Source organism: Aethalodelphis obliquidens, unplaced genomic scaffold (assembly GCF_003676395.1).
Source record: "Aethalodelphis obliquidens isolate GAN/ISIS:26980383/991018 unplaced genomic scaffold, ASM367639v1 scaffold14, whole genome shotgun sequence".
Taxonomy (NCBI): domain Eukaryota; kingdom Metazoa; phylum Chordata; class Mammalia; order Artiodactyla; family Delphinidae; genus Aethalodelphis; species Aethalodelphis obliquidens.
Genome location: NW_020837958.1, coordinates 464551 through 484289, shown reverse-complemented (window position 1 = coordinate 484289; position 19739 = coordinate 464551). Strand labels below are relative to the sequence as shown.

The 19739-nt window shown below is 37.7% G+C and overlaps 1 protein-coding gene across 1 annotated transcript; it reads left to right on the top strand.

Moving 5' to 3' along the window:
• The first annotated feature begins 1398 nt into the window (after nucleotides 1-1398).
• LOC113624681 (oocyte-secreted protein 2-like) lies at nucleotides 1399-11135 on the top strand. The gene is made up of 4 exons (XM_027114596.1): nucleotides 1399-2055; nucleotides 7425-7603; nucleotides 8636-8739; nucleotides 10400-11135. Exons 1-4 carry the CDS (start codon nucleotides 1944-1946, stop codon nucleotides 10599-10601), a joined length of 597 nt encoding a protein of 198 aa, XP_026970397.1. The 5' UTR covers nucleotides 1399-1943; the 3' UTR covers nucleotides 10602-11135.
• The last annotated feature ends 8604 nt before the right edge of the window (nucleotides 11136-19739 follow it).

Below are 19739 nucleotides of genomic sequence, written 5' to 3'. Positions count from 1 at the left end.
GCTTGGTGGCGCTGCCTTTCTTGCTTAGGCAGTGGTTTGACCCCCATTGTTTTTATACATCTGTGCAAAGGTCAACATGGTGAAAAGGGCATATTATGTCTTAGCATTATTATGAAAATAGTTTTGATCCTGTGGGCCCACAGCATCCAAGGACAACATATTGAGAATCATTGCAGTGGGAGAATGTCCTTATTTGCAGGAAACATACTCTAAAATATTTTGGAATGAGGGAGTATCATATTAGCAAATTATTCCCAAAATGTTCAGGAAAAAATAAGTTATGTATATTTGCAACATTTCTCTAAGTTAGAAATTGCTTAAAAATAAGATTTATATATTATCTCTGCCTTATCTCTATCCATTTTACATTAAAGTTATATTGAAATTCCATTATCCTTTCACAACAAAATTTGGAATTAAAATTGGAATTTCAGAAAAATGGACTTTGCTCATTCTGTGGCTTTGAGTAGTCCCAGGAACGTTGCATAAAACCCTGGAATTAACTGTGCTCAAGTTTGAGGAAAACAGTCATGTGTTACATGTTTTTTTTGTACACTATTAATTTTGGCTAGACTGTTTACCTTTATCTCTTTTAATATTCAAAACAAACTTATAAGGTAGGTAGTATCATTATCTCCTTTTTACAGAGTATGAACGTGAGCCTTAACTTTCCCAAATTTATATAAACTGAGAGTGGAGAAATTAGTCTATGGTTCTAATTAAGCTCTTAACTAGTAGACACAGGTGCCTTTAGGAAAAAAATATTAGATGCCTATATCGGAATGATTTGAAAGTTAAATGTAAAGTTTATGAATTTTAGATGAAAGAAATGTTAATAGCATCAGGAGAAAGTTTTTTAAAAAAAGAAAATGAAAGACAAAATAATAACGTGGACTTATCTTTGTCTTTCTTCAGCTCTCTTTTGTCTTTGTAGTTGGTGACTGGGTTCTCCAGGCCTTCCAGATGCAGGAACTGTGTGAGTCCCCGCTCTGGGGTTTCACTCTCCGTTAGAGGACGTGATGTTGGAAACGAAAGTCCTTTTTGTGACATGTAGGGAAGCCCTGTGCACGTGCTTATTTGAAAGCAGATTGTAACATTGAAAATATAATTCAGATGTCACTAAAAACAACGATAGGTCTTCGACTCTGATTCTTTGAAGTTTATTTACTGTGAGACTTGATTTCCAAGTTCACTTTAAAACTAAAAATGTCACGATTGACATTTTAGCAAAAACAAGAAAAACCTTTAGCTGGAACTTTTATTCCAACTATTAAAATGAATTTATGTTGATTATATATAAAATTATATATACATATGTATATAAAACATGAGGACAAATATATATATATATATATATTTACCCTTATGATATTGTGTGTGTGTATATCTTGTGTTATAAGCAAATAATTTCAAGGCTTGACCCGACTAGAGTAACTAGAACAATTTATGGAAGAATTAACAGAGAAGAATTTGTGGATTTTCTTGAGGTCAAGAAAGACGGTTTTTCTTTAGGTCTCTGTCTCAGGGATTAAAGTCACTTTATCATCTCTGCTGCTGATTCTTCCACAGCCAAACCCGTAGAAATTAAGAAATAAGAGTCTTTTGATTTCAAATATGTATGATTTAGGTTATTCAGCATATTAGATGACACCTGAAAATTACCTAGTGAAAAGAGTTTTCTGTGCTTTCATTTTTTTGCAAGTGTGTGCCTTGCCAGCTTCTCAGATGATTTTAACAGGCCTCAGGCACACACAGTTATCAGTTAGCACTTTTCACCTGATGGGCCTCTTTGAGCATTGGGGTTGGGGTAATCAGGAGAGTCTCAGGTTTTAGTTGGTTGACACTGTGGAAACCACCCCGTGGGTGATCTAACGAAGTAGCAAAATGAAGGCAGCTGAGCATGGGATGCCATTATAAAATCACTTAAGCTGTTCCCACTTCCTATGTCCCAAGGAGTCCTGGGCTGGGGGTCTGCTCACATGGAGGTCTCTATGGCTTCAGAAATCTTGATTCTCCTTGCTGCCTTGATTTGGCCTTGTGCTGAGAACATCAACGGTAAATGAACTAGAGAATGCTTCCTTGCAGGGTTCCTCAGAATGACTGCTTTCCATCTTTCCAAGCAGGTGCTCTACTCCCTATAGAGATCTGATCTTACCATTTGCTAGAAAAGAAGTACTTTCAGGCCAACTGGACTTGAGTCTTTATATTGAGGACACATTTTAACTTTCTGCCTAAATGTCTGAGATGTTTCTTTCTTCTATGTTATCATCTTCTATCTGAATCCTCATTTGCAGAGATTCTTCAGAAATAGTCCTCGGCTCTATGTTTTAGGCTGCCCTTTTGAACTCACTGCCAATTACCAGTACTTGGTGGTATTGTAAGATATTTGATTGTATCTTTACTGACCTTCCTCCTTCCAGGCCCTTCGTATTTCCCCCTGATGATGATACTGCTCTTTTGTTCTTTTTAAAATTCAATCTGGCCTTCACTCATGTTAAATTCATCAGCAGTTCTGCAAAGCCAATAGGATAAAGCTAAATCAGTGTCTGGTCTGTCTATAAATTGATTCAATATCTTTTCTATTATACCTGGAGTGTTCTCCACTTTTTTTGTGTTATCCAGATGCTTCCCAGCTTCAAGCCCAGACTAAATTTCAACTAGTCTAAGGCAGCATTTCAATATTACTTTTTGTGTTCTCTAAGTTTTTTTAAAAGTCACTTGATGTTCCTGTTTCCTTCTGCTTGAAGTGGGGTCTCTTTTGGGGAAATGATATGTGAATTTCTTACCCATTTGGCCTATAAGCCCTTTCTGAACAAGAACCACATTTAGTTTCTGATCTTTCCATTTTACCTAAGATGAATCTTTCAGAATGCCTAGGTTACTGCAGCTCACCCTGCGGCAGTTAATTATTGGCATTTCAGTAATTTCAATCATTTAATTCCATACATGTGGAGAAAGGGCAGTGACCTGTGAGTCGGAGAAGAATTCCAGTTACCTGGGAGGGGTGAGTAGGGTGTTCAGGCCTGGCTACGGTACGTGATGCTTGGGTGTAAGGAAGGTTCTACCGCAGTTAGTGTACGCACAGCTATGCATGTTCCTCAGGCTTTTTCTCAAACCATTTCTCAGCTACTTGAGACACAAGCTCAGAATGTCAAACTGAAACTTGACCCTAAAACTAGTATGAACAAGAAGTAGTGAAGCCAGAAGCATGGACTTCCTGTATGTCCCTATCCACTTACCCTTTTGAATCTATCTTAATCCAGTTGTTGGAACCTTTATTCATTTAGGAAGGATTTCCCTGGTAATCTTATCTAGCTGATGTTAGAACAATATTTTGAACACGTGGAGAGAGGTGACTTGGAGGGTACAATCACTGATGTAGAACACCTGCCTTCTCCAAAGCCTACTTTTGTCTTAAACATCTCCCTAGATTTTCTTACTTCCTTGATGACTTATCCTTAAAAACCAAGAACTTCCAGGCTCAAATGTGCTGGAGGTATCTCGCTCATTAATCGTAGAACTATTTCTTCATGCTGGGAAGGTTCAGATTTTCCAAAGTGTTTAAGAGAATCCTGGATGTCCTCCAAGGCCTACTAGGTCTCTGTGACTGGTTTGGGAACTTTCCTCGTCAAGATTTGAATGACTAGCTATTTTCGCTGTGTGATCTTACTTTACTACTTTGCAGTGGATATGTACATGAGCACTGTCACATAGAAAAGAAGACAGTAAATGACTATCTGACACATGACCAGCTGACTTACAGTCATGTTAGGCTTATTTGTGAGAAGTCTGAGATACTAAAATACTGACGGCAGATGGTCATTTTTTAAAAGTTTTATTTTTTTATAATTTTAAAAGGTTATACTCCATTTATAGTTATTACAAAATGTTGGCTATATTCCCCATATTGTACAATACAACCTTGTAGCCTATCTTACACCCAATAGTTTGTACCTTCCACTTGCTCACCCCTATATGCCCCCCTCCCCACCAGTAATCACTAACTTGTTCTCTATATCTGTGGGTCTGTTCCTTTTTTGTTATACTCTATAGTTCATTGTATTTTTTAGCTTCCACATAAGTGATATCATGCAGTATTTGTCTTTCTCTGTCTGACTTATCTCACTTAGCATAGTGCCCTCCAAGTCCATCCATGTTGCTGCAAATGGCAAGATTTCATTCTTTTTTCTGGCTGAGTGGTGTTCTATTGTGTGTGTATATATATATATATATATACACCCCACATCTTCTGTATCCATTCATCTGCTGATGGATGCTTAGGTTGCTTCCTTATTTGGGCAGTTGTAAATAATGCTACCGTGAACACTGAGGTGCATGTAGCTTTTCATATTCGTGTCTTTGTTTCTTTCAGCTACATATATCAGATGGTCATTTTTAAAGACACTTGTTTATTTCTTCCAATGACCACCTGTTGTCAATTCCTAAACTAAGATTCATCTATAGGGAAAGAATTTAATGAGTTCTTGCTGTGGAAAAATTATCTGATTCTTAGCATTTCTATAGTTACCATAGAGGAAGAGTTTACTAAGTAAATCTGTGAAGAGTATACGGTCAAAGTCAATTATGATTATGATTTGTGTCTTAGAGCACATGTACCAATAATTAATTTTTAGATGAGATATAAACTCCAATTATAATGTCTGGCACATAATGTACTATCAAGACTGGCATCAGTGACAAGTCATCTAAATTGCATTAGGAAGAAAATCTTGCCTCCTAATAATTTTTCTGACCACATACTCATTCACCAGATATCCTCTAAATGCAGCTGTTAAGTAAGGCTTTAGACTTGGAACCCCTTACCAATTTACTCCTCACCTTATATTCTTCCTGTAGGAGATAATAGCTAGTTATCATCGTACCTGAGTCAAACTCCTATTGCTGCTTTGCTGTTTCATTTTTTCCTTCTGCCTTTAAAGACATGCTGGTGGGGGACTGGAGGCATTGATCAGACTTCGGCAGTGACTGAACTACTTATTTGTGGAACAAGAGGATATTACCTTTGTTTACTTTCTGGGTTTTGTTAGGTTCCAAAGAGAATTGATGTGCAAATGCTTTGGTTGTGGCTATATTCAGAACATATGTAGTAACTAAGGAGACCAGTGAGAGTCTAGGAAATTTGTCTTAAATGTCAACCCAACCCATTGTAGCTTAAGTTCCAGTTACCCGGTAGAATTGCCCCCTGGAGTGAACTTAACCATTTCAGCCCGGTTTACATCTTCATCTGAGGCTCCAAGTACAATCAGTCTAATTGGCAGAACTTATATTCAAGCTGACTGTAAATCTTTGCTTTTGGTGGCCTTCACTGACTCATGAATATATTGTATTGCAGTCTACCAGTTTCTTTTAAGCTAATAAAGGTGTGTCTGCAGAATTCAAACCCCGTCCGGGCAGCAGCAAGAACTCTGTCTTCCTAAAGGGGAGATTACCAGCCAGGCTGTCACTCTCCTGTCCTTCCTTTCTTAAAGTAGAAATTCTGCAATTTCTGTTCATCTAGAAGTCCTGCGTGCAGGTACTACCATCGGCAAGGGCTGTGATTCAAATATATATATGTATCTGTGTTCTGTTTCACTGGGAATATAAAGAAAATTAAATAAAATCCATGTTCAAAGTATTCTAGCTTTGATGATAGGTTGTATTACAGTTGCTTATATTAATGTCAAAATAAGATAAGCTTTAAACCCTGTTACTCTAGCTTTTGTAAAACACAAAGAGGCTGTATCAGATGAGGTCAAGAATCATGTTTTGGGTTATGATTCTAATACCTTAATAAATATAGGATATATACTGGATATCTAAGAATAGTCTGTTTGCTTGGAAAAAAAGCTTTTGAAAAGTGTTTATTTCTCATTTGTGTCAATAGATATATAAGGTGTATATTGTGACTTGCTTCTTTCTCATAATTGTTTTTAGATTTATATGTTTATAGGTATAACTATAATTTATTTTCCACGTTGTATGGAATTTGATTATATAAATGCATTTCAATTTATTTCATCATTCTTCTGTTGGTGATTTGGCCTGGAGTATTTTGTTCATATTTTTAACAATATGTTTCATTTACATTTGAACATTTGTTCATTTACATTATTATTGCTAGTATACTTGTAATTTATTTATTTAAATTTTATTTATTTTTGGCTGCGTTGGGTCTTCATTGCTGTGCACGGGCCGTCTCTAGCTGCGGCGAGCGGGGGCTACTTTTTGCTGTGGTGCACGGACTTCTCATTGCTGGGGCTTCTCTTGCTGCGGAGCACGGGATCTAGGCATGCGGGCTTTAGTAGTTGTGGCTCGCTGGCTCTCGAGCACAGGCTCAGTAGTTGTGGCACACGGGCTTAATTGCTCCGCCGCATGTAGGATCCTCCCAGACCAGGGCTTGAACCCGTGTCCCCTGCACTGGCAGGCGGATTCTTAAAGACTGCACCACCAGGGGAGTCCTATACTTTGTAATTTATTGCAACCATCTTACTGCTTTTGTCTTTTTTGATTTGTTTTTTTGTCTTTTTACCTTTTCCTTTTTTGCCTCCTTCTATGTTGTTTGAAATTTGCTTATTTTTGTCCTTCATTCTATTTTGTTCTTCTCCAATTTGGAAGTTTTACCATCTAGTTTATTAGGTTCCACAACCACCACCACCCCCCGACTACTTATCATGCATCTTTAAATACTAAAGCTAATAAATCTTTACTTTCCTTCTGAACAACAGAAGGACCTATGAAATTTAACTCTGGTCATCCCCTGAGAACCTCTGGTTAATGACTGTCTAGCACACTAAGTCAGAATCCAGTACACTTCATTTCCAAAGGGAAAATGACTCAATTAGAAATAGTGACTATTATGACTTACTGAAGATGCTCAGTGTAAAGGACAGAATGGGTTTCATGTTAAAATTTTCATAAAACTTCCATCCCAGACAGTAGATTTTCTCTCTGCAGACTATTTCCTCTTGTGGCTATGATTGTTTCCGGTTCTGGTTGCTCTAGATATGAATTCTACCATACCAACTTTCCTCCTTTTCCCTCTTTGAAAAGTATTACAGAGAATACATCATTCTTCTAATGTACTGCAGTTTACTTCTGTCCCTTCTGTGTAGTCCTAACTATATCATGCTCTTTGGAATCTAATTTCTTTAAGAGGAGGCAGGGGGCTAGAAGATAATGATGTTCTTGTGTATTGATTTTTTTCCCTGTGAAAGAACTGAAATTTACTTATTGGAGGCTATAATTATGCAGATATTTTGGAAAGTAGTGGTAATATGAAAACCCCCATATGCTGTTCTTTAAGCTGTGATAACCTTTGCCAGAGAAAGGAACATCTTTTATCACAAAGGGTGTAGCTGGATGTTCTTTGAGCTCCCGCTTAAGATAAATACACATCTGACCTTTTCTCACGATTCTTTCTGCAGTGAAAATAAGTTGTTCTATGGACTGGCTGATGGTCTCTGTAAGCCCATGTGCAAACAGCAGCAATTTGTATATATTTGCTGATGAATTATATCTGGGATCGGGTTGCCCTGTGCCTCGGATACAAACATATGCCTATGATTTTATATACCCTGTGCATGACTGTGGGATCAGGACAAAGGTAAGAATAATGATCATCTGTTAAAAAAACAAAACCAAAAAACAAACCTAGATATTTTTTCACAATTTTATGCCTGGTGCTAAAATTATTGTCCTGGTGTTTTTTGTTGTTTAAGAACAAATTTTGCTTCTAGTTAGAGTAATTTATGGATAGACGACAATACAGTTCCGTACTCGGTCACTGAATATTGAGTCCTCTTTGTGCATAAGACTTAAAGCACAGATTTCCAGACTCGTTAGTGAACTGATTTTAAGTTGTCTTTAGGCTTCTGTCGTATTTCACTAAAGCTCAGGAGATAGTTTTAAATTCCATTCAATGTTCCTAATGTGAGAGGTCACCAATTCTGGGAAGGTATTTTATATTCAACACATCTTTCAGGATGTGTGCCTCTATGGGGACTAGATTTTTACTGGAATAAGATCTCTGTCAGTTATTTTGCCAGGCACAAATCTTAAAACTGTGTTGTTATCTTGGGGTGTTATCTTTTCATAGATTCCCAAATTTAAACAATTTATATTCATACTATAAAAGTATTTGGGGTCAATGCCTATTTAAAACTGTCACCTATGAATTAGATGTTGTCTTTATTTTAGAAATGAGGGAGCTAGAACTTCAGAAGGTGTTTTAATAATTTGGCCAGGGATGCACAGCCAGTTGGTGGTAGTTTAGATGCCCAAACAGGAGGATTCCCCTCCAAAGCTTATGTTTTAAACCACTCTGTTATTTGATCTCCAAATCATCTTTCTCAGAAGAACTACTGAAAACCTTTTGTGAATGCATGATAAAGATAGCTCTGAGTAACAGTTTCAGTTTGCTCCTATGTACTGCTAAGATTTTTTTCCAGGTACTTTAAGTTCACTCTTACAGATAACACTCCTCTTCTGTCCCAGTGGGTTGTCAGATCTTTGTATGTACCTGAAAGTGACAGTAGCCATTTCTGAGACCTTGAATGTTTTCTACTTCCTATTCAAATGTGTACCTGCCCCCTTTGTTACTAGAAATATCTTCTACTTAACCTTTGTGCTCTCCTAGGTTGTTTCAGAGGATACTCTCCTTTTTCAAACAGAGGTGTACTTTAACCCTAGGAATATACATTGTGACCATCAGAAAATCCCTTTGGAATGTTCTGCCTCTAGGTGAGTCCAATAGACCATACTCCTTTTGAATATGTTAGTTTCACCTTTACTTACCATGTGCTTCTACAGAAGTGTAGATGTTAGAGACTATAACATGACTCGCTCATAAGCATAAGTCCAAATGAACACCAAATTAGCATTTAAAAATATGTTGAGTACTTTTTAATTTTAAAATATTCATTTTAGAATAAAAACATTATATAATCTTGTGTCACTAGGTTATTTTACAGTAACTGAACTTTAAAGCAAATCCTCAGTCACCTTAGTAAGTGGAAGAATCAAACATGATATTACCTTTCAGTGTTTTCTCCTTCGTAATACTCTTTTTCTAATATATTTTATGGTTCAATTCCATGTTAGAGTAAATGACTAAAAAGTTAAGAGAAAACCAATTCTTCATTTTAATACTAACTCATGGACATACAGGAAAGGAAAGGCTTCATTTTAATACTAACTCATGGACATACAGGAAAGGACAGGCTTATCAGCCTATCATTAAATGCAGTTTGTTTGCAGTTCTGTGGAACCGAGAAGCTGAATCCCAAAAGGACTCCACGTGAACTGTGACACCAAGTGGAATAGTATATCCTGATACACTTCTACCATGACACTGAAATATTTACCCTGAGTGAATATTTACCCGGAGTGAAAAATCTTAGAAACCACCTGAAAACCACAAGGAAAAATTTTATCCCTGTTTAATATATGGAAATAGCTGACATGAAAAAAGAATTTTGAGCTCAGAGCCAATGTGTAATATCTTTTAACATCATCAGAGTCCCTTTTTGGGGGGTGAGGGAGAATTGGTATTTTTAATTGTTGTAAAATATACATAAGAGAAAATTTACCATTTTTAAGGGAATAATTCAGTGGCATCAAGTACAACCACATTGTTGAATACTCTTGACCTTCCCTTCAACTTATTTTAAGGAAAGACCAAGGCTGAGAGACTCAGTGATATTCTGGGGAGTAGCTGACCCCTAAATAGAAATTAACAGTTGATTCTGTGTACACACACACACACACATACACACACACAGAGATACACACAGAGACACATACACACACACACACACACACACACACACACACTCACTCACTCACACATACACTTTCATTCCTATATACTGGCCAGTGCTTAGAGTAATGTAAAAAGTTCTAACCTAATCCCCTGGGGCTATTGCTTCTCCATAGGCTACCAGATTAAGAGTGATAACTAAGGCATTTCTATTTTGATTGTAATATTATTATATTATTTGCAGCTATCTTTCTTAAAAATGAAGACTAGGCCAACAAAGGTATATGATTAGGTTTTTGGTCCATGAGCTTTACTGCTGTATATACACACACACACACACACACAAACACACACACACAACACACCTCTGTCACCAGTAATTAAGCTTTTGACAACTTTTACTGTTCTTAGGATCCATTTGTCTAAGTCTGTTTTACTGGGTGCTTTGGTACTCTACTAAGACAAGTATTACAAATCATCTATTATCCAGAGGGTGCAGGTACCCCTAAATAACCATATTGAAAATGATCATGATGTTAAACAGTGGTAAAAAATAAAATAGCTTGGCCCCAAATTTAGATTCAGAAAGACCTGGTAACAAGCATGCCAACCCTATCTGCTTTTTGTTTCTCTTCTCTTCAGGAAATCAGTGTGGCTTACACCAGTTTCTACAGATAATGAAATAAATAAAATTGGATCCTTTATTCCTGATTTTGAGACAACAGCAGAAGAGTTAGGATTATTAAATTCTAGTCAAACTGACTCCATATTTACAGAGAAATCGAAACTTGGAAATTGGGCTCATGAATTTTGTTGGAAAAACAATGGTTTTATACAAAAATAATTGCTATAAACCTTTCTTTAGGTATCTGATCCCTAAAACCCCTAATTCAGTGAAGGTCCTGATTCAGTGAAGGTGAATTTTTAGATACTTTTATTTATTAGGGATATGTCTTATTAATTTAATGTTGACTATCAGATAATCCTATTACCCATTAAATTTTATTTTTAGTTCTATAGAGTAGATTCAGAAATAGGTCTTCAATGACAACAGGATTTAATTGATACAAACCTCCAATAAATATTTTCTAAATACAGTTTTTTGAAGAATAGAAAAATAGAGATAGGTATGTAAATGTGCTAGAGACTAAAATTTAACATACTAACTCCCAGGAAAGCCAAAGTCCTTTTATAATGAAGATAGTTTAACTTGTGTGTCTTTTCCTAATTAATTAGTAAAGTTGAGTCTTAAAAGTAATTGAATATACTTCATATTTGATTATTAAAGAAGGAAATTAGGGGCTTCCCTGGTGGCTCAGTGGTTGAGAGTCTGCCTGCCGATGCAGGGGACACGGGTTCGAGCCCTGATCTGGGAGGATCCCACGTGCCGCAGAGCAACTAGGCCCGTGAGCCACAACTACTGAGCCTGCGCGTCTGGAGCCTGTGCTCCGCAACAAGAGAGGCCGCGATAGTCAGAGGCCCGCGCACCGCGATGAAGAGTGGCCCCCGCTTGCCACAACTAGAGAAAGCCCTCGCACAGAAACGAAGACCCAACACAGCAAAAAATAAATTACTAAAAAAAAATAAAAACAAAAAAATAAAGATGCCCAAAATATACAATGGGGAAAGAATTGTCTCTTCAGTAAATGATGTTGGGAAAACTGGATTCCCACATACAAAAAAAAAAAAGAAAGAAATTGGATTCTTACCTTACACTATATACAAAAATCAACTCCAAATGGATTAAAGACTTAAACAGAAGACCTGAAACTTTAAAACTCTAGAAGAAAACAGGCAGAAAGCCCCACGACATTGGTTTTGGCAATGGTTTTTTGCTTATAGCACTGTATGTACAAGCACCAAAAGTAAAAGTAAACAAGTGAGACTACATCAAACTAAAAAGCTTCTGCACAGTAAAGGAAACCACAAGATGAAAAGGCAAACTACAGAAGGCGAGACTGTATTTGCAAAAACCATACATCTGATAAGGGATTAACATCCAAAAGATCTAAGGAACTCCTGCAACTCAATGGCAAAAAACCCCAAATAACCAGATATAAAAATGGGCAAAGAATCTGAACAGACTTTTCTCAAAAGAAGACATACAAATGGCCAACAGGTTCATGAAAAGGTGTTCAACATCACTAATCAGGGAAATGCAAATCAAAATCATAATGAGCTATCACCTTACACCTGTTAGAATGGCTATCCTCAAGAAGACAAGTGTTGAGTAGGCTGTGGAGAAAAGGGAACCCTAGTACAATACTGGAAGGAATGTAAATTGCTTCAGCCACTATGGAAAACAGTATGAATGTTCCTCAAATAATTAAAAATAGAATTACCATATGAGCCAACAAGCCCACTTCCAGATATATAACCAAAGGAAATGAAAACAGGATATCAAAGACATATCTGCACTTCCAAGTTTATTGCAGCATTATTCACAAGAGTCAAGATATGGAAACAATCTAACTGTCCATCAGTGGATGAATGGATAAAGATGTGATATATCTATATATCTACATCTTTAGAAAGTGGAATATTATTCAGCCATAAAAAGAAGGAAATCCTGCCATTTGTGACAACATGGATGAACCTGAAGCGTAATATGCTAAGTGAAAAAAGCCAGACAGAGTCAGAAAAGTGCTGCATGATCTCACTTAGATGTGGACTCTAAAATAGTTGAACTCATGGAAACAGAGTAGAAGGGCGGTGTTCAGGGTTGGGGGGGGAGTGGAAGAAATGGAGAGATGTTGGTCAAAGTGTGATTTTCAGTTACAAGATAAGTAAAGCCTGGAGACCTAATGTACAGCATGGTGACTATAATAAATAATAATGTACACTTGAAATTTGCTAATAGATCTTATATATTCTCAACACATACACACACAAAATGTTAACTATGTGAGATGACAGATATAATTAGCTTGATCATGGTAATCATTTCCCAATGGATAAGTATATCAAAACATCACATTGTACATCTTAAATATATATAATTTGTATTTGTCAATCATACCTCTAAAAAAGCTGGAAAAAAAAAGACAAAACTGGGTGATGTGGATCCAGATCTGTCTGCCGTTAACCACTCCACTCTACTGCCTCCGTCGCTTTAAGTTGCTGAACTTTAGTTTCTAGAGAACAATTGCTATTAAAGCAGCTCCACAGCCCTCAGTAAAACTTAAGAAGTTTAGCTATGGACAGAGAGTGCTTTTTTCTGAATCTGGAACTAAAATTACTTTATGCCAACAGATTTGGGAGGATATAGAGTAGGATGAGTGATTGCTCAAGGCAAAGGAAATTATTGGGCGTGAGGTAACAAGTTTCTTCAATATTCTTGTGCTAAATGAAGAGTGTGCAGGGTGGCCCTGAGCCCTCATCCTGCCACTCCATTACATGGGCAATGTCAGGGAGGCTTAGAAAGGGGAAGCAGTTTGTCTTAAATTCATGTGAACATTTAATAATAGAAGCTAGAACAACTCCAGTCCCATTTTTCATTCCACAAACTCTCCCATCTTCCTTAAATACCATGAATTCAGTTATTTCTCTTTTCTCTGTATTATTTGTATGTATTACTTTAAAACATTTGGAAGTGCTTATTTTGATGGATAAAAATGTCAGTTTCATGGGGTTCAATCAGAGTTCAGTTTAGTTTCCTTCTCTTCCTCAGAGAGTACAACAGGGAATATAATTTATATAAATATAATTTATTTAAGAGGAAAACACATCAGTGGTTAAACATTAATTACTCTTAAATTTTGTTAACTTTTAATTATACAACTTCTAACTTTACCTTCACAAAAACTAAAAGTACCCATTAATTGTGACTGGGCTTTATGCATTATCTTTTAACGAATTTATTAATCATTTACCAAAAGAAGAAAGAGAATGTCCATGTCCACAAAAACTTATATCATTACGGGGAACCTCTTAAGGCCACCAGAAGGAACATACAGTTTTTCTCTCAGTGAAATGAGAAGCTATTGCAGGCGTTGTAAGCAGGGAGTGACATGATTTGATTTGTATTTTAAAATCACTCATTACCCTATGAACACGGATTAGAGCAGTAATTAGGGGGCATTGTAAGAATTTAATTTGACATTAAGGCAAGTGATGATGTTATCACGGCCGGAGCTTGTGGTGGAGAAGATAGAAAATATGTAGACCAATTTTCTATACGCTTTGGAGATGGAAGAAAGAATTTCCAAATGGATTGAAAGTAGGGTAAGAAATAAATCACGATCAAGCACGACACCCTGGTGTCTGGCTCAGGCAATTGTATGGATAGTAATAATTTTACTAAAATTGAGAAGATTGAGGCTAGGACATTGCCCATGATAAGCTGAGATGTCAAGGTAACTAGATAATTAATCAAAGACCACCTTAAATAGCATTTGAGAAAATGAAAGCAAGGGGTGGGATATGACTATGGGATCTACTTTTTGACTGAATTCAATTTAATGTTTTTCACTCTCATTCAAATATATGGAAACTATATAAGAATTTAAATTAAGTCTTCAGTTTTATAATTAATTCAAAAATATATGAGTACGCCCTTTGTTCCTCTCCCTTCCACACACTGCTTTTTTCTTTTCTTATTTTCTCATGGAAACTTGTGTGCTTTTTTCTTTTAAGTTGAGGAAATGATGGTCTTTGGCGTGTTCTTGAATAATAGTTTAGGGTAACTTGACTGTGTTGGAACAGCTGGAATCTAGGAGTAAATGAGCTCAGATTTGAGTCTCATTGTGCCAGTTGTATAAAGCAGCATAAACCTGTTTCTTCACCTGCATCAAACAGTGTTGATTAGGTTCTGCTACAATAATACTGCCTCGAATATCAGTGGCTTAAAAGGACACAAGTTTATTTCTCACTCAGGTAAAGTCAGCCATGAGTCTTAACAACCTCCCAGGCAGTAGGAGCTCAATATTTCAATCTACAGATATTTTATGAAACCTTCCTATCCCCTAATGCTTCCACCATCACCCAGGAAAAGAAAATGCATATAAAATGTCTTGTTGGCTCCTGTGAGTTGGGCAATAAATGATGAGAGCTGGTAGGGTTAAAAATCAAATATGCAAAGATTTCAGAGCTTCAACATAATTATTTTGGTTAAGGTGTCACTTAAATCATTTCCAGTCCTTAATGGAAATAAACAATGAATAAAATTGCAAGAATGTCTCTGTTGTTAAATATTATGTGTTTGTAAGTCTGTAGGTGGTAGCTTGGCCAGATTCTCCATAGAAGTATCAGTCTTTGTTTATATGTTCATTGTCTGTTTCATTATATGTAAGTGATGAAGGAATAAACACCCAGAACACTTACAGAACGCAATATAATCACACAAGTAATCAACACATTGCTTGCAGTTTTGGTAGAGGCAAAGCCTGTCTTGGTATAATTAGAACTCATCAAAGAGTTAGTATTAAGTCATACATATGCTTAAATGCTGATTTATTTTCTTCTCGAAAACATCTGTTTTCCTTGAGAAGTGGAGAGCAGGGCAGGTGAGAGTAGGAATTCTTTTTCTTCGGAAGTAAGTTTTAGTGACATCGTGGAGTTAGAGTTCAATTATAAAGCAAAAAAAAAAAAAAAAAAGAAAAGTTCAACATTCCAAGAATTGGTAGTGGCTCTTAGCTTGATGATGGTCCTGTTTACATTTCTTTTTTTTTTTTTTTTTGCGGTACGCGGGCCTCACTGTTGTGGCCTCTCCCATTGCGGAGCACAGGCTCTGGACGCGCAGGCTCAGCGGCCATGGCTCACGGGCCCAGCCGCTCCGCGGCATGTGGGATCCTCCCGGACCGGGGCACGAACCCGTGTCCCCTAGCATGGGCAGGCGCACTCCCAACCACTGCACCACCAGGGAAGCCCTACATTTCTTTATACATCAGTCAAAACTCACAGGACTGTACACTTGAAAAAGGAGGAAATCTACTGCATGTAAATTATATTTCAATGAACCTGACATAAAAAATATGCTAGGGCTGATGGTTTTTTTCTCAACTAGAGTTTATATACTTATTAAGACATATAAAGGTATTACCTTAGAAGAGCATAATTTTAGTAAGTATGTGTATACCTCAGCATGCGTGGGTATAGGGATAAAACCAACAATGCAAGCATTGCTATTTAGTAACTGGATTAAGACAAGTAAGTCTTGAGAAATACATCAGTTTTCAAATTGTCTGATGGGTCCCTTGTGAATGAACAGCTAGAACGCTGACTCCACTCACATAAAGATTTATTTTTTCCTTTTGGAAATCAGCAACTCAAATTTTGAACTTGATTATTTATTATGATATTTCAGCACCAAAAGCTAGCCCGCCTCCTTGAAAACATTTCCTCTTGTAATTAGGGGATATTGCACGCAAGTGGAAGAAATCCTTACGAATCTTCTTTTGGAAGCACTTTCTCATAATCATTCTCTCTCTAAAGAACTGAAGAAGCTTCTCATTTTCATTTATTTATTTTGAGTTCACGTGAAGACCGTAGTTGCTAAGACCTCAACGTGCATTCTGTCTTCAACCTTGATACTGTTCCCTGAGGTGGGTACTAGGATCTGAAATTTACAAATGAGATAACTGAAGCCTTATTTAAGCAACTTCCTTTCTAAGCTCTTTCTTTCTACAGCTCTAAATTTAAACAAGTATGTTGACAGGAACTGCTTTTGGGGGATTTACTTCCTCATATTTCTTCCTTTCCTTCCCTTTCAGCACTTTTTTGCCCTTCCTTTCTTCTTCAATATTCTATTTGTAATGGCTCTGGCTAACATGAGGCGGGGAGGGTCATAGTTTTCCTGCCATCGTTTTAGCTATTTCTTTATGATTTCCATTTGGCCTTCTCTGTATTCAGTCCCTTCTTTCACTCCCAGATAGTTCCTTCAGAGGCCCTGCTCCAGGCTCCGCTGCCAGCCCTGTTCACAGAGCTCCTGTACGTTATGTTTTCTTGGTCGCTGGTCCCCTGCTCACTTTATATTCGGTGCCCCAGACTTCACAATCCCCCTTCCCAAGCTGTCTCTCGGTTATGGCATCTGGCCGCCTTTCTCTTTCCTGTGACCCAGTCTCCACTTAGGCTCCAGTTTCTAGAACTAGAACTTCGCCTAGTTTGCTATGAACATTCTTCTTTTTCTCATAGACTTTCCCAACCTGACATGCGGATCAGGGACTGCGCCCCAGTTCTGGGCCTCCCCCTCAGGTCCTGCCTGGGACCTCTCTAAGGATTGCGGTTTGAATCTTCGCCTGTTATCTCTTTCCTTACTCCCCGCCTCTTTCCTCTGATTTTTCCGTCACCTATTTCAGGACCTTATTTATTTAGGATGACTGTACCATTTATCTTCTAAACAGCGACACTTCTGAAAGCGAAAGGAGGCGCAATTAAAGTCCCACTGGGGGAACAGGCCTGACTGTCACTTCACCTGACCCAGAACCTGAGTTTTGCACGCAGCTTGACTGTTTACCGTGTGATGTTGGGAAAGCTGGTTAACATTTCTATGCCATACTTTTCTATATAAAATTGGGTTAATGGTTATACCTAGAAGAGCTAGGTATTACGAGGAAGAAAGGAGTGAATACATGGGAAGCATTTACAATGGTGACTCGTACATGGTAATCATTAAATGCATTTAAACTACAATTTGCATCATCTTTATGTTGTCGGCGAATTAATTAGCCTTTCTAAGACTGCGTGAATTGAATGCGACAATGAACCTAACCACCCTCCCTCCTCCAGACGCTACTCCTATAATCCGACTTTGTCTCTTCTTACCATGCAAATAACTACCTCCATTCCTCAACCCTTTCCCACCCATCTCCCCATATTTCCGCTTGTATTTCTTGTCCTAACAATGTATTAAGCAACATCTCAAAGCCAGAAGACAGTTACTCCTGACACCAGTTTCCTAATCGACACTCAACCTTTGGGAGAGCACAGTGAACTCGAGAGGCCGCAGACCCAGATGTGGTTAGCACGCTCTGCAGGCCACCAAGAAAACATTTTCACTGACGCCTCTAAGGCAAAGATACATCAAGCCTGAGCCAAAAGAGGCTGCTGTCTTCCAGAAAAGACACCATAAGTGATCCTTACTGAGTGGCTCCTGCTTGCAACCAAATGGGTTTGAGAGGATAGAATTTGGCCAATGCCTGAAGCCTCCAAGATACATCCTCGAGATTCTCTCTCCACAGAAAGCCCCCTTTCATTATTGTCTGTCAAAGGTGCCACCCCGTGGGCCACTGAGAATGTCTGCAGACTTTTTTGTTTGGCTGTTGACTAGAGATTTGGAACATTTAGTATGAGGATGCTTCTCCTTAGAATTTGATGTTACTTTGATATTACGTAGTTATTGCTTTGGAGAATGTGGGCATGGATACACAGATACACACCCCTTAGATATATTAAATGCAAATGGCTGCACCCAACTTTGGCCACCAGCTCTAGTAATGAGGGATGGTCTTCATATACCTGAGGTGTGGGATTTGGTGAGTGAATTTCTGCACAAGCTCAGAGGGACAGAAATGATACTCGAGCCAGATGACAGTTTCTGATCCCTAGCTCCTCAAATTTCTGGCTGTGCGGCCTTGGGCAAGGTACTTAACTCCTCTGATGTTCAGCTTCCTTGTCTGTAAAATGAAAGCATCATAACAGTAGCCCCTTTCATATGGATATTGTGAGAGGTAAATTGGTGAACATGAGTAACACTTAGAACAATGTCTGAACCACGCTAAGAGCTAGATGGGTGAACTTGCCTGAGGGGTTCTTAGGAAACCCACACTTCTCTCATTTAAAAAAAAAAAAAAAGAAAGAAAGCTAAATTGACCAAATTGTAGAACACAGTTGATTTTACCTGGAGGCTGAAAATTCTCCCTGATATTTATGGTTATTTTAGAAAGTCAGACTAAATAATGTGGTTAGAATAAATAGATAACCAGCAAGGACCTACTGTATAGCACAGGGAACTCTACTGAATATTTTGTAATAACCTATAAGGGAAAAGAATCTGAAAAAAATAGTTGTCTACGTGTATATAACTGACTCACTTTTCTGTTCACATGAAACTAACACAACATTGTACATCAACTATACTTCAATTAAAAAAAAAAGTGCTTAGAATAGATTTTCTCCCTCCAGAACTGCTCTGGAGTTTCTCTGTATGAGGGGTTCCAATCCTTGCAAACATATTTTCTATTCTCATCCATAAGACGTGACTACATCAGGCTGGACCAAAAGTTTATTTATTATTTACTTGACGTGTACTAACTGAGTGCCCACCCCATGACAGACTGGTATTTCAACGCTGAGAAGACAGAGAGATACAGTTAAGTATCCAGTCAGTTGAGGCTCAGACTGATAAGTGTATGACAAGGGAAAATTCTGAGAGTGTCTAAAAGGGGTGCTTCATCCAGACTTGGCCAGGATCAAAAAAGTCTTCCTTTATCAAAGTATGACCTGTGCGCTGAGATTCAGGCTGGAAGAAGAGCAGAAATTATTCAGGTGGAGCTTGAGGGGAAATGTGTTTCAAGGAGATGGGAATAGTACTGATGAAGATTCAAGACTTCTGAGAGTTTGGGAGGATTGAAAGAACAAAAAGGCTGTACTGAGCTCTGAGCTAGGGAGTGGTGAGGAAAGAAGCTGGAGAAAGAACCAAGTAATTCTCTGATGATGAAGGAGCAATGCTCCCCACATTACATACCTTTTAGCATATTAGATATTCTATCTAAAATATGTACCTATTTCCCAAGGGATAGTTTTTGAGCCTGGACTTTGCAATGTTAATATGAAATTAAAATTATTTCCATTTTACACATGTGAAAACTGAGATCCCCACTACTAGGTCATACAACTAGTAACTGGTCAGCTTTGGATTTGCAACTGGCTCCTCCATGGTTCTTAAACTTTTTCCATTGTGCTGTATTGCTATCCAGAAAGGTATCTTCCATACAGTACTATATAATATAATGACTTAAAAAATATTGGACCTTAAAGAATATGT